This window comes from Pelodiscus sinensis, chromosome 8, assembly GCF_049634645.1.
Source record: "Pelodiscus sinensis isolate JC-2024 chromosome 8, ASM4963464v1, whole genome shotgun sequence".
Classification (NCBI taxonomy): Eukaryota; Metazoa; Chordata; order Testudines; family Trionychidae; genus Pelodiscus; species Pelodiscus sinensis.
In genome coordinates, this window is record NC_134718.1 from 12,628,133 (window position 1) to 12,643,904 (window position 15,772).

The 15,772-nt window shown below is 44.4% G+C and overlaps 1 protein-coding gene across 1 annotated transcript in view; it reads left to right on the top strand.

The window, feature by feature from the left end:
- The window catches only part of ANXA11 (annexin A11), a 45,392-nt gene that overhangs the window by 18,331 nt on the left and 11,289 nt on the right, over positions 1 to 15,772 (top strand). The window contains exons 2-6 of the mRNA XM_075934765.1: positions 9,859 to 9,919; positions 11,332 to 11,447; positions 14,129 to 14,539; positions 15,041 to 15,128; positions 15,565 to 15,659. Of these exons, the coding sequence (XP_075790880.1) occupies positions 9,868 to 9,919; positions 11,332 to 11,447; positions 14,129 to 14,539; positions 15,041 to 15,128; positions 15,565 to 15,659 (762 nt within the window). The 5' untranslated portion in view covers positions 9,859 to 9,867. The remainder of the gene's footprint in view (positions 1 to 9,858; positions 9,920 to 11,331; positions 11,448 to 14,128; positions 14,540 to 15,040; positions 15,129 to 15,564; positions 15,660 to 15,772) is intronic.

The following is a 15,772-nucleotide window of genomic DNA, read 5'->3' on the forward strand; positions in this document are numbered from 1 at the left end:
GAGAGGTGAACTAGACTTGACTGAAACCAAAGTGGCATTGAAAGAAATCTGTTATAAAACACATGAATAATGTATCTACCCAAAAGTACTAGAGAATTTAATGTAACATACTTTGCATATTGAATAATCCCTTCCTTCTCGTTGGAAATAGTATGGTTTCAGTAGTAGTCTTGCTTTTTGAGTCTCCTAAGGGTGTTAATTTCTCTATAGCACTACAACACAGTGTGGGGGTGTGGTTTTAAACTTTCATTTTAATCTTTAAAGGGTTCAGCTGGAAGCTAGTAGAATGGAAGGGTCAGTTGTTTGTGACTCATCTATATGAAATTTGTGGTATTGCATCTGTAATGTGATATGAAGGTCTGATCTAATGTGTTCATGCACGAGCACGCATGTGCAGGGGGGAGAAAACGCTCTCTCTCTCTCTCTCTCTCTCTCTCTCTCATATATTTCTGGAGTTCACACACACACTCACTTTCTTATTTCTGGAGTTAATCATGAAAATAATCTTGAGCGTTTCAGAATGTCCTGTTTTTTGGAGGCAGCAAGGTTATTTATATTTGGGTGCTGAAATCATTTGGCTGTGAAAAATATAAACTGTGAGCTAAACAGCATGCAGTGGCATTACTCCAAGGACAGGTATCTGGCTTAGTAGGGTTTTTGGAAGAGGGCCAGTGTGTTGGCTGGTTTTCGTATTTTAAACTTAAAAAGAAGCATCGTCCTTCTGGTCACACTTGTAATCCACCCAGTGTGTAAATGCCCAGGTTTGCTTAACAAGATTTCTCCCTTCTGTTGTGCTTTGTAAGAAGCTGAACTATATTGTATTACACAGTACTGATAAATAGTACTTGCTTAATAAGGAAATAATACAGGCTTTAAAAATGTATTTTCTCAGGTTCAAAGAGCATCTTTTACTTCATTGCTAAAAAAATAAATCTGTTAGTGGGCCTGTGTATTAATGGGGGAGTGAGAGAGAGAGAAGAACAACAACAAAAATTACAGCATCTCCTTCCATAAAGGCAATTAGAAGAGGTCAGATTTTATTGCAAAGAACAAGTTAATATATAACAAGGACCTGAGTTGCCAAACAATTGTATTTGAATTTTTATGTAACTTCTGTGGCTCTTCCACCACTCCACCCCATGTTCTTGGCTATACTGTCCTTTCTGGTACAAATAGTTGTAGCAGCATTACCAGCTGTAATGGCCAAACCGGGTTTTGAAGGCATTCTGCCTGTGCCGGGCAGCTGATAGACAGAAGGGGCTGCAGACAGGATTCATTGCCTTTGCAGTGAGAAGGTGTGGCATGCAGTTTGAAGAGCTCGAGGAACCAAACTTGATCGACTTGTGTGTTTTGTAATATTCATGTGGCAGATGGGATGAATGTGTCTCAGGTGCATAAAACTTAGTCTTTCACCTAGACATTGTCTGGGATGCTTTATTTGTTGTTCTTTCTTTTAAAAGAATAACTCCTAATTATTTCATTTGGTGTATTGTTCCTAACTTGTTTTGGGGGAAAGTAGGTGTAAGCAAATTTTTATTCTTTAATCCTGATCATGTTCTTTCTTTTCTGCTTTCTTTTGTTTCTTAAAGTGAGATGCTTAACATCCCATTCTCCAAATACAGCAAGAATGATTGAAAAATAAAAATCTCACCGAACAGTAACTGTGTTCCTATGAAACTGCTCTAAAAAGCCAAGTGCTTAGCTTGCTTACGTAACCACTGGTTGTAATGGGAGCTGAAGGGGTTCCAGCAGTCTGCAAGATTGTGTTTTATCTGAGGGAATACTACAGAGGACTATCTGAATTTAAGAAGCCTGTGCAAATACTGGGTGATCAGTGGGGAAGTCAAAGAATTGCATGTGTGTATCCAAGGGTAAGCTCTGGATGAATGCATGAGGCTCACCATGTTAATCTCTGAGCTTCTATCATCTGGATGAATCATTAAAAAAATCTCTGAAAAGTGATCTTTGTGCTCGGATAGTCTTATCCCAAGTCCATGAATGACTCTTTGGAGATGACATTCTGAGGGTTTATCTCAGTTGCCCAATAACGTCTCCAGTGAGACTAAGAACTGATGAGTCAGACAAATTATTTCAGAACCCATAAATTCTGTTCGTCACATAAGAAGTCCCTGTTTAAGATTGGGTCTTGTAAGGGCTATTTGGGGGGCTTATTGGCCATTTGGCTGGCCTATAGGAGCAAGACAAATGGGTGAGTTGCAAGAAGGTAGGTGAAAAAGGTTGACTTGTCCATATGGCCTCCTTCCCAAAAGTAGAAGAAAGCTACTGGGGTGATAAGTGGCGCTAGTAATGTGGAAGCTGTAGCAGGAAATCCAGCCAAGGCAATACTGGTTGGCAGGATGCCCAAAGGAAAGAATGGGTGTATTTTTGCTATAGAGAGTCTTTGAACAGTAGGACAATGCGATCCTCTTCTCTTTTTGCCTATTATGTTTGCCTTTGCCTGCCATTCAGGTCCAGGTTATTTTGAGCTGCAAAAAATGTTCTACCAGAGTTGATGCTAACCCACTAGTTAGGCAATTAGCTGATTCCATGCGGGCTTCTAATCAATCACACATCGGCTGGCACCAATTCTAGGTTGCTGTTGAACCCGGGCCACACTCAAACCAGTGACATGATAGCACTGAGCAAAACACTCAATCCCCAAGTCTGCAAGGGAATGGAAGTCTTAAATTTGTCAGGTGTCCTGTGAGGATGATTCCTGGTGGGTAAAGATGCCTGTATTCCTGGATTATAAATACTATATGATAAAACACAAACCCTCTCTCCTCTATTGGAGCTAAAGAAACTTTAAAAGCCCTCTCTCTCCCTCCCCCCCTCTTAAATCCTTAACTCTGAGACATGGCAGACATGAAAGAAGGGGCACCTTTCAGACCTACTTTAGTGACAGGTTTGCTCACCCTGAATCAAGGATTGTCATTAACTGAATAACATTTGAGCTATTGTTTCTTAAGCTATATGTTTGTTGCATTCTCTAGACTTTTTCTCCTTGATGATAATACCTAGCTCCTATTTCGGGGGGGACAATACAGCCTCCGCGGGCCAGATCTGGCCTGCCAAGCCATTTGATCTGGCCCATGGCTGCCTTACTGTTCTCCTGCCCCCAAGCCAATCAAGATTGGGGACGGGGAGTGTGTGAACTCGCCTCCCCATCCCATGGTGCAGAGCACTAGAGGGGACTGCCAGCTGTTCACTTCACGTGCTCCCCCTACCCTTAGGTCAATCAGGTTTTGTGGGCAGGGGGGCATGGGAAGTCTCCTGGCCTCGCCCCTTCTGCCGGAGGCCCCGCCCTTTTTGGGGCAGCCTGTTACCACTTCAGAAATTTGTGTAGTGGCCCCCCCTTCAAAAATTATTGCCCATCTCTGTCTTATGTAGTGCTCTTTGTATATAGACCTCAACACACTTCACAAAGGCCATTCCCATTATGTCCATTTTGCAAATGGGGAAACTGAGGCACAGAAGAGACAGTAATTCTCCAATAATCACCCAGCAGGTCAATGGCAGAGCCAGGAATAAAACCCTAGTCTCCTGAATCCTGATCCAGTGTGCTCTATCTGCTAGGTTCTACTGTGCACCCACATGTCCTTTTCATAAACCATCATCTGAGCAGGAGAGAGAAGCAGTGGGAATGTGGCGATGAGAGAAGTCAGAGGATTTGACAGCAGTCTGGAGTGGGATTCATTTGCCTACCCTATCTTTCATAATTCTGATGAAAAATCTAAGCAAAATAGAAATAGGTCTTAGCCACAACATTTGGATCTTGATACAATCCTTCCTCACGGTATTAGGTGTGTGTTGGATCTGGGGTTTTGGTCTGAGACACCATGGAGAGGAAGTGGAGTTGTAAAATTTTGGTTTTAGAATTGAAAAATACTACATTTGGGGAAACCAGACTTCATTGCTTATTTCAGTTTCCAGATCCTAATTTGGTGGCTCTTGGTGTGAGCATAAGCTTCATCTGATTAATCTGGTTTTTCTTTATTTCCTGCAGCTAAATATTTTCTCTCTGTGTGGGTGGCAAACTAATTGCTGGCAAGAGCTGTGCATTTATAAGTTCTTTCAGTGACGCTAGATATCACTAGGTTAGTAAGTGCTTATGTAAGTAAGTAGGGACAGAGGAAAAATGAGTAGAGGAAATATGGGAAATGTTTGTTTGCTTTAGAACAGTGTTTCTCAACCAGTGGTACAAGTACCCTTAGAGGTACTTGAGAGAAGTTTGGGGGGAGGTACACAACTGAAATTTGTAGAAAACTGAATTTTTGTTAAGTTTTACAGCACTTTATTATTTTTGTACTTTTTGCACCCAAAAATTTCATCGCCCATCCGACTATGATTAAGTTGTTTAAACAAATGTGTTGCAATGGTTCAAAAAAAATTGTCTGAAAACTGTAGGTACTGGGAGTACTTATAATTTTTTTTTGGAAAGGGGGTACTTTATTAAAAAAAGTTGAGAAACACTGCTTTAGAATACTGAGGGGGCAACTCATACAGAGTAGAGGATTTTCCTTTTTCAGTGCACGTAACTTGGCCGTGCACTATGCATTAGAAGCCAAATGATGGTTGTGGTCTGTACAGAGAGATTCCAGCACCGCAAGGCAGCCTCCTTGACTGTAATGGGACTTTACATGGATGCGTGGGTGTGCTTGTGAGTAGAGCCCTATGTGAATACAAAATTCGTATCCACAGCTACCTCTGCAAAAATGGTCCACAGATATGAAGTGGAGATCTTTCCAGATACAAAATTTGTATCTCGATCCGCAAAAGTGAGCCACAGCTAATGGCATATAAAATGCATATCCATACAGCTGTGGATATAAAATGGATACCGTTGGATTTGCAGGGCTGTACTTGTGAGGATCAGTTTGCAAGTTTGGGATCTAAATCTGCACAAATACCTGCACTTTCTGCTGCAGTTCCTCCTGCTTGCTCTCCTGATCTGAGGAGTTGGTTAAATCATTAACCTCGTTAACACCAAGTGTAGCAGTTGAGTACTGCAGCATTCTCAGATACTCCTGCAACCATGTTATTCCCCAAGGCTCCCTGGCAGATACAGGAACAGTTAATCGATGGAGTCACTTGTTCCTCCTGGCTGCTGCAAACAAAGCCTCCATTGAAATAAACTTAAAAAATAACAAATGATCTGGTAGCGCTTTATAGACTAACAAAACATGTAGATGGTATCGTGGTTTGTTAGTCTTTAAAGTGCTACTAGACCATTTGTTGTTTAAGTTTATCCTGTACAGACTAATTCGGCTACCCCCTGAAGCTTCCATTGAAATAGTTAAAGGGGACAAGTGATGGGAAATACCCAGGCTTTTTTTCAGCCTAAATTAGCGTGCAGGGAATTCTTTATTTTAGGGTACTGCTATGTGATTTACATATAAAGTCAGAACAAGATGTCTGGGCAGATATCCCATTCTGGCTATGTATTGGATCTGATACAGTACTTTGCCTCTCTGAATTCCATACCAGGAAGGTACATTCTTATGCATCCATCTAATAGATTTCTCTTTTGTATCAGCAAGAAGAAGGTTGCAGCTTATTTCTGTGGACTTTTGTTAGTCTGCCCTGTGTATTGTAAACTGTATTGAAATTCTTCAACTTTTGTCTCAAATTAAATGAGCACCAGCAATTTGAAACTTAGTTTTTTAGACTAAGGTTATAGGCATTTCAGGCACAGCACTTAGACCTGCTATTTTCCACGGCATTTACTGATCACAAGGTCCCTTTTTAAAAATGCTCTTTTCTACTGTTTGCTATGTGAAAAATCCACATGAACTAAAAAGGGAAATGAATCCAACTATGCAGACGAAAACATGAAACTGACTAAACACAAAATGCTGTCACATGCCCGATGTGAACAAATTAAAAAACAGAACAACGCTTTTCTCGCTAATCTGAGTCATAGGAGATATTGGCAATAAGAATGTAAAATTTTGAGACGGCTATAACTTAAGTCATTGATGTCCCTTTCTTTATTTCTGCTAATGATGAGCAAGAAGGAAAAGGTGAAATCTTGCCAGGGTTAGAATGACAAGAATTTATCAAACTGACTGCATGTTGAAGACTTGAACCTTTTTCATTCTCTGGTAAATTTAACCCCCTAAGACAATTTCACTGAAATTAGTCTCTGGGTGTTTCTATAAGAGACTTCTGGCTCATTTATCCACAGTTAAAGCAGTAGTTTTATACTGAATCTTTACAGTTCTGATGAGTGAGGCTAGCCTGTGATGTGTGTTTCACTAAGCTGTAATGAGCGGTGATGCTGTATTCCACTCAGTGCCTTGCATATCCAGGTGTATGATACGTTTGATGAGTCAAGGGCTTCCGTTTGCACAGTAGTGTTTTTGTTTTGTTTTTTTAAATAGATGGTGGTATTTTCTTATCACTTAAAAATAACCTAGAAAACCTAGGAGTGGACATTTGTTAATCTCAGATTGCTACACTGCTTTCACTATCCTGCTTAATAGAGCCTGCATCCAGAACAGACTGACTGTACAGCCTGAAATATCCACTTCAAAGTAGTTGGCAAAACATGTGGAAGGAAGGCTAAAAAGGGTGAATGGGTATTGTAAATGTGTTGGCGTATCAAAGAACAATGAGTAGTCTGGTACCTTAGAGACTAACAAAAATATATAGGCTCACGAGCTTTCGTAGGTCAGACCCACTTCATCAGATGAGTTGGAGTGGAAATAACAGAATCCAAGATAGATATAACAGCAAAAGAAGTACAGGCAGTCCCCGGGTTACGTACAAGATAGGGACTGTAGGTTTGTTCTTAAGTTGAATCTGTATGTAAGTCGGAACTGGCGTCCAGATTCAGCCGCTGCTGAAACTGATCAGTTTCAACCGCGGCTGAATCTGGATGCCAGTTCTGACTTACATACAGATTCAACTTAAGAAACCCAGGCATCCCCAAGTCAGCTGCTGCTGAAACTGATCAGCGGCTGATTCCAGGAAGCCTGGGGCAGAGTAACTCTGCCTTGGGCTTCCTGTAGTCAGCCGCTGATCAGTTTCAGCAGCGGCTGACTTGGGGACGCATGGGGCAGAGCAGCTGGGGTGCTGCTGGGTTTCTCCAGTAGCGCGGCTCCTCGGCGCTACTGGAGCAACCCAGCAGCACCCCAGCTGCTCTGCCCCAGGCGTCCTGATTCAGCCGCTGCTGAAACTGACCAGCAGCGGCTGAATCAGGACGCCTGGGGCAGAGCAGCTGGGGTGCTGCCGGGTTGGTCCGGAGCGGCGCTGCGGGACCAACCCGGCAGCCCCCAGCTGCTCTACCCCAGGGGTAGGCAAGAAAAGCCTGGTTTGCTGGGGGAGGGGCAGTAGCTGCACCCCCGCCCCCCAACAGACCAGGGGGACAGGAGCAAAGCTGCAGAGCACGCCCGCAGCGGGACAGTCCAAGCGCGCCCGGGCTGTCCCACTGCGGGCCTGCTCTGCAGCTTTGCTCCTGTCCCCCTGGTCTGCTGGGGGGATCCAGCAAAGCCGCTGGACCCCCCCAGCACACCAGGGACACCAGAGCAAAGCCGCCCCCCAGCAGACCAGGGACACCTGGGCGGCTTTGCTCGGGTGTCCCTGGTCTGCTGAGGGGGTCCAGTGGCTTTGCTGGACCCCCCCCAGCAGACCAGAGGGACAGGGGCAAAGCCGCCCAGGCGGCAGGAGTCCTGCTGCCTGGGCGGCTTTGCTCCGGGGCAAACGAACAAAGCCGCCCAGGCGGCGGCTTTGCTCGGGTGTCCCTGGTCTGCTGGGGGGATCCAGCAAAGCCGCTGGACCCCCCCCCCCCCAGCACACCAGGGACACCAGAGCAAAGCCGCCCCCCAGCAGACTAGGGACACCTGGGCGGCTTTGCTCGGGTGTCCCTGGTCTGCTGAGGGGGTCCAGTGGCTTTGCTGGACCCCCCCAGCAGACCAGGGGGACAGGAGCAAAGCCGCCCAGGCGGCGGGAGTCCTGCTGCCTGGGCGGCTTTGCTCCAGGGCAAACGAGGAAAGCCGCCCAGGCAGCGGGACTCCCGCTGCCTGTGCGGCTTTGCTCTGGTGTCCCTGGTCTGCTGGGGGGTCCAGCAGCTTTGCTGGACCCCCCCCCCCCCCAGCAGACCAGGGAGACCGGGAGAAGCTTTTCTCGCCCCGGAGGACACGGGTGGCGACCCGCCGCCTGTGAGCTCCAGGGCGAGAAAAGCCCTGTTCGTAAGTCGGATCCGCGTAAGTCGGGGACTGCCTGTACCTGCCAATTGTAGGACCTGTTTTTAATGAAGCTAATTAAGTGGACTGAATATTTTCCATTCATAGTTTTTGATGTAGAAATGAGGAAGTCAAAGGCGGGAAAATTGACTTTGTGGTGCGTTAACCAGTTAATGTCTTTATTCAAGCTCAGGATAAGTGTCAGATTTGTATTCAAATTCAACTTCTGTAGTTTCTCTCTGTAATTGGGAGGTGAAATTCCTTTGTGGAAGAATGGCTTCTTTTAAATTCATGGTTGAGTAACCACATAGGTTAAAATGTTCCCCTTAAAGTTTGTGTGTTACTATTTCTGATGTCTGATTCATGTGCATTTGGTTTGGTCAGTATACATGGACGGCTGACTTTTTCGAACAATTTAATGCCTAAAGGGGCACTCAGGATTGATGTAGCCAGAGTTTGACCTGATTTTTTCCCCTTCTCCCTTCCTGTTACCTCTTTACAAATTCTATTTTATTGTATCACATCACATATGTCTTCCTGCATATCCACTGTGCCCACCCTCTCTTAGGCCTGGTCTAAAAAGTCAGGTCAACCCAGCTGCTTTGCTCAGGAGTATGAAAAATCCACATCCCTGAGTGATATAGCTCAGCTGACCTACCCCCGGATTATATGTGCCAATGGGAAAACCCCTCTTCTTGCCATAGGGAATGCCTGCACTTAAAACACTACAGCTGTGCTGCTATGGTATTTCAAGTGCAAACCTAGTTGTATAATCATGGAGTTTAAGGCCAGAAGTTGCCACCAGATCACCTAGTCTGAGCTCCTGTATACCGTAGGCTACCAACTCCAGCACTCGTGTGCAAAACCTGACAATGAAAATTATACTGAAGAATTACACCCCATGGTGAAAACATTACACCTGTAAATGCATGACCTTCTAGGGTATGGCAACATGAAGCCTGGGCACACTTGAGAGCTCATCCTTTCAGCTAGTAATACAAACTAACCCTTTTAGATAGTAACCTGGCAGATGGTTAATAGTACAGTAGGGATTACAGGTGGATTGGAGCAGTGTCTAGCAAACAATATCATTGAACAGTGGCTAGTCAACAGTGTGTACCGAGAAAGAAGGGGAAAGGTTGGCGAGCTAGTTATGGATTAGAATCATGAAGATACTTCAGTGCTTTGTTGGACTGAGGCTTACCTAATGATTGGTGTAGGGTAATGATGTAATAAGTAACTAGCCCACACATTGTTAATGATTCAATGGGTGTCAGGCTGGGGAGTTAATAGATGGAGGCGACAGGTATGATTAACATAAACTGCAGCCTTGTCAGGTTAATTCTAGAGCACTTGAATGCTGTCAGTGGCTGTTGCTCCTTGTGTCATTTGAGTGTGCATGCTCGTACCATGACTTGATCCTTAAAATGAAGTGTTCCCATGCTGTTACCCAATGCCTTTGACCCAGCACTACACGATGAGAACAGGGGACCTTATGTTCGTGTCTTTGTTATCAGAAAGAAGCTGCATGGTTTACACAAGAAAGGGTAGCCCAGAAAGATCTAACGTTTTAGATGAACTGACCATCTCTACAATAAATATATGTGGGCATATAAAACATAGAATATTTTTTAAAAATAACTTCATAAATACTGTTCTCCTTTCATTCCAGATCTTAGCCATGAGTTACCCAGGCTATCCTCCAGCAGGCGGGTATCCTCCAGCAGCACCAGGTAACTTATCCATACAACCTTACCCAGGATGAGATAGTGCTCCCGAAAGTGGGATCTAAATGTCTTCAAGAAATGGGGATTGGAGCACAGAGTCTTTTTTGTTTCTAGGCCATCACTGAACATTCAGGGTAGCAGTGAATGAAAGTTCTTATCTCTGGTGGTTAGGTGGCCTCTTAAGAAATGAAGTGAGTTCTTTCAGCCTAGCTAGGGGTGTTAGAGATCAACCATTTAACTGATAAGCTGATGCGCATTGGCTAATGGTGATTGTTAAACTCAGCTGGCCCTAGGGGAGGTGGCTTTGCTGCGGCAGGGCAGGGAAGCTTCCTCCCCTGGAGCTGGGTGGGCAAGAGCTGCCCACTGCTCCCAAGGAGGAAGCTTCGCTGCAGGCTCGTTAGTATAAAGCTAAGCTATACATGGTTTCCTTACTGAATGGTTTTTAACATCCCTGCCCCTAATGGACAGGCACTCGCAGCCCACTCAGCACTGGGGTCAGTAGAGAATAAATTGATTTTGATCCTGGAGACCATGGGTGTCAAGCACAATGAGCAGTTCTGGGTACCCAGCTTGTTGTGCCTTACAGAAACGTGATTTCCAGATGGACGAGGCTCGGCACTGTCTGTCCATCGGACCCACTCACAGTGTTTCAAGTGGAGCACCCGAAAACTGATCCATCCAGTGTCCATAGTCGCATCTGAAAATGGCCCGAGTGAGAAATAACAAAGGAAACTGCACTGATGGCACTGGATTGGGAAAAGAGCTAGAGGAGGTCCATGCCACCTACGTAGTACAACTCTGTTGTGTGATTTGAGACCAATAAGCCATATGGAACGCTGGTTGTAACATTGAATGTACAATGGGATGAAGCAGTGAATACAGCCAAATGGACAGGGTTGCTGGAGGGCTCCCAACAGTGCTGGAACGAAGACCTATCTAGCTACTGCTCCAGGCAGGTGTTTGAACCTGGACACAATTTGTTAGATAAGGGATACAGGGAGACCGCCATGCTACCAGAACTATGAAGTCCCTAGGAATGTCTATCCTGCTGGAATACTTGGCCTGCCAAATATCCAGTGTCAACAGCTGCCATCCCCAAATAACTGGTCTTAAATGTCAGGACTGAAGCGACTTCAACTGTATTATATAACTGTCATGTTTGCATTTTGTGAACATAATGGTCAGAGGATACTTCACGCATTTATTGCAGGTATCTACTGGGGCTGCTTTTGCTATAATCTTATGTTATCACCTCGATTGAGTGTGAAATCTGCTCACTTGAACCTTGTCAACTTTTTTGCTAGCTTGTCCAAACTACCTGTGTTTAATAGATATTACAGTAAAACAATGCAAGTAATAACACATGGGGTAGAAAAATGTTTAGGCTTTGTGGTTCACTGTGACTTTTATTATTTCAGGTAGTAATCCATGGGGCGGCTCTGCTGCTTATCCTTCTTCAAATCCACCTCCAATCGGACTGGAAAATGTTGGCGGCTATGTTAATCAATTTAATCCTGACTATATGTCAGGGTTGGTGAGTATATTTCTATTTAATATGTTGTAATCATGATCTGCTTCAGTGTCCAGTGGTATCCTACCTTAGCAGCAAGCGGCTTGGATAGGTTTCCAGTGTGTATGTTTTGCCTAGGAACATTCAGGAGTTACCCAATGCTTCATATGTTTTGGGGGCAAAACTTCAAAAAGAGGTGTGGGAAATGGGGGGGAAAACAAACTAGTTGAATTCCTGGCTTGAGTGTGAAAAGTACTGAGCATACGTTAACTCCCACTGTGGCTAATGTATGCTGCTGGGTGCTCGGCATTTAAGAAAATCAGGCCACTAATTTAGTCAACTGAAGGTGGCTGTAGGGACCTAACTTTTAGGTGGCTTTAAAAAAATCTTTGCTTGATATCGTGGCTTTTGCAGTACAAAGTCTGTATGTGGCTCATTGGTTCACACTGAAAATCTCAGACCAATTTCTGCTTTATACCTAACTCTTTAGCCAGTTTGAGTGAGCAAGACGTGAACAAGTGACTTAGGTGAAGATACACAGTGAGATTGTGGCTCAACTCTTGTCTCCCACACCCCTTCTTTAAGCCTGGATGTGTCTCTTTGTAGCAGGTTAGGGTGAAAATAATTTTTGTAGGCCTAGAAAAATGCAGAAGTGATTTCTCTCTCTATTTTTATTTTATTCTTGTGCTGAAAGCTGAAGCTGCAGGGAGACTGAAATAGTTGATGAATCTCCTTTTGCTGTATGCTGTTTATACACAAAGTGATCAATGTGCATCTGACCTCTCAGTCCTTGTGCTCAAAGGAAAGCTACACAAACGATGAACCTAGGTGCTTAAATTTATTACTCTGCTAGACACTAAAAGTCATGGACTGAACAGAGCCACCAGATTTACGGCTTATCAGAAAAATCAGTAACTCAACAAACTCTCTCTTTTGGTCCTAAGCTTGCAGGGATGTTAAAGACACACTTTATATTGAGTAGTCTCCATTTGCCAATTATGCTAAACTATCTTTTCCATCTTGTGTTTTGCTGAGATGCTGGGAATGCCTTTCCCACAGCCGAAGAGCTCTGTGTGGCTCAAAAGCTTGTTTCTCTCTTCCCAAGAGAAGTTGGTTCAGTAAAAGATACTAGGGGGCTCTGCCCTCTGCTTGCTATGCTCGCTTAACCCTTTCTCTCTCGCTGAGAGAACCTGTTGACATCATTGTCATCCGGCAGGAAAAAGTTTTTATCTAGAGACAGCGATTACCTCATCTATTTTGTGTTTCTGGTGATACGGTATGACAGACTAAGGCAAATTGTGGCCATTTGCACCATAAAGTGCGTTTCTTAGTGTTTATTATGTGGAGATATTTGATAGTAGGTTGAAATAAACAGCATGTTCTCAGTAGTGAATGTGGCAACACCAACAGCATGAAACCAAATAGAACAGTGGTGGGTAACTTGCAGCCCAAGGGTCGCATGCGGCCCGTTGGGGTTTTGTGTGGCCCACAAGACATTTTGTTTACTATTGCCCACACACAGGATTGCCAGACTGTACTGATTTTCCTCCATGTAGTTTTTTTCCTACCACTGTTACAAAAGTGACATGAATTTAAAGCAAGGGCACACGAAGTGAGGAGTGTGCTGATTGCACACAACATTGTGAGGGCCGTGTGCTGCTCCTGCATCCAATCAAAGCACTGCTACAGTTCAGTCGGCACACCCCACAAATTCTAGTGCAATTAGCAAAACTCCCTGTCCCGGGAGACCATCTTGGTTACTACAGTTTTGCAGCCCACTGAGATGGAGGACCATCCATGCAGCCCATTCATTAGTGTAGGTTGCCCCTCACTGGACTAGAACCATGCCGTCCTTTGGAATGCTTTGCAAGAGCATAGTGCGGTCATGAGAACAGCCACACTGGGTCAGACCAGAGGTCCATCTAGCCCAGTATCCTGTCTGCCGACAGAGGCCAATGCCAGATGTCCCAGAGAGAGGGAACACAGCAGGTAATCCTCACGTGATCCCTCTCCTGTCCCATTTACAAACAGACAGATCACTGTAGGATAGTTCTGTGGGATTCTACCTCTTGGGTTAGGTCCCAATCTAAGAATGCAAAAAATATGAGATCCGTCATGGAAACTAAACAGCCAAACTGTAACTTCTGAAGACTTCTACCCAAATGCTCAAATGCATTGCAGAGACTTTTAAAAGTTGAGATTGTAGCACATTTGTCTGCCACATAAAATAGCCCAGGAAGGGAAGCAAATGCATGTTACTCACAGTATCTGAGAGTAGATTCCTGCTGCTACAGTAAAACCTTCATGATCAGGAAAGCAATTGACCTGTTCCTTGTTTGGGCTTTTTGGTGCTGGTGTTAATTGGATAACATTTTCAGCTGTAAGGGTGACGTGGCTAGGCCTTGTTGCATAAGTATGTCTACTGTAATAGTCTGTAGTTATGTGATTGTGCATTCTGAATGGCTGAAGTAGAGACACTTTAGAGAAGATGGTAGCAACCATGTGTGGAGCATGGCTCATTTTCTCTGGCTGCTGGTCAATCTTTTCCTTTGGGAAAGGAGATTTTCACACCCAGATATACACTTCCCTCCACTGGTTGTGGCGGGCTCTCTACTTCAGTTTTCTTTTAACACTAAGTTTACACAATTGAAAGTCAATACCTGTTCCATCTTAATCTGAATTGCTTTCATTGTCTGTCATTGCAGGCTTCTAATCTGTCCGGAACGTTTGGGGGTGCCAGTGTACCCCAAGGTGTATATCCTCCTGCACCAGGAGGCTTTCCCCCTGTCCCTCCGGGGGGCTTCGGGCAACCTCCTCCAGGACAGCAAGCTTCTTATGGAATGTACCCCCCACCTGGAGGAAATCCACCAGCAGGAATGCCAGTTTATCCAGGATATCCAGGCAGCCCCATGCCACCTCCTGGGCAGCAGCCAATGACCTACCCAGGGCAGCAGCCAATGACCTACCCAGGGCAGCAGCCTATGCCACCACCTGGGCAACAGCCTATGCCACCACCTGGGCAGCAGCCAATGCCAAGTTATCCTGCAGGCCCCGCTGTGAATCCCTCTGTGCCACCTTATTCAGGATCTGGGATGCCCATAGTCACACCTGGAACAGTAAGGCATTTCAGTGTGTATAATTGCTGCATGTTTCCTTTGTGTAAACCAGAAGCAAACTAGGACCAATAAAATCATGGACAAAAGGTTTGGTCAGAGAGAGAGAGAGAGAGAGCGCTATCTCTCATTCAGATAGCCACAAAATAAATACTGACTAGGTGACATGAAATCTGTTTAGCAAAATATCCCAAAAGAAATTCTTATGGCACATTTTAAACTTCTTTTATTAAATCTGCCTTTGCTAACAAAATATTCCACTTAATCAAACCTTAATTAATGAGGCCCTGTGTTTAGGACCTATGTGGCTTTTTCTTTTCCAAATTTCCATATCATTTGAATATAAAAATGAATAAACCATTTGAATTCCGTTGGAACAGTCTTTGTTTCTTCTCTGTGAGGAGACCTTGGCTATGACCCAGGACAAGTTAGTAGTGATGCAAAATCCAGTTTTCTGGCTAATATAGTATCTTGACATGTATCCTTTTTATTGGCATGATTTAGTCTGGAAACCGAGGCACAATCACTGATGCGCCAGGATTTGACCCCTTGAGGGATGCAGAAGTCCTGAGAAAAGCTATGAAAGGATTTGGTAAGTGGTCTATGGGCTTAATATCTGTTGAAAGCAGTATTGCAGCATTGTTCCATCATCGCTGCTCGTTTTTGTTACACTTGCAAAGTGTGGAATAGTTCCAGAACTATTATCCTTCCCATAAGAAACAAAGCCTTCATCTGAGGTAATCAACTGGGAGACACCACAAGAGTACCCAGTGTTATGAATCTGGTATGTTTCTTTCCATTGCATTTGCAGTTAAGATTGGTGCTTGAATTAATTTGAGCCTTATAGCATACAAGTAGAGTATTTAATGTAATGTCCCATCTGATATAGTGTGTATACTCTGCACTAAGGATACAATTCAGCTCCTAGATAAGTCCAATGGGACCATAGCCACTGACATCAGAATCAGACCCTTATAGAACGTGATAGAGTTAAAATGTGATACATCATGCACCCTTTGTGTTCACAGGAACCGATGAGCAGGCAATTATAGATTGTCTTGGAAGTCGCTCCAGCAAGCAAAGGCAGCAGATCCTCCTGTCCTTCAAAACAGCTTATGGAAAGGCAAGTATTTCACAGCAGACCATAAAGATCCAACCACCAGCTGCAGCTGTGCCTTTTATCAAAGGCCAGCCAGTCCCACTGCTTAGCGGATGGGGAGGTGGGGTTAAGGTTGT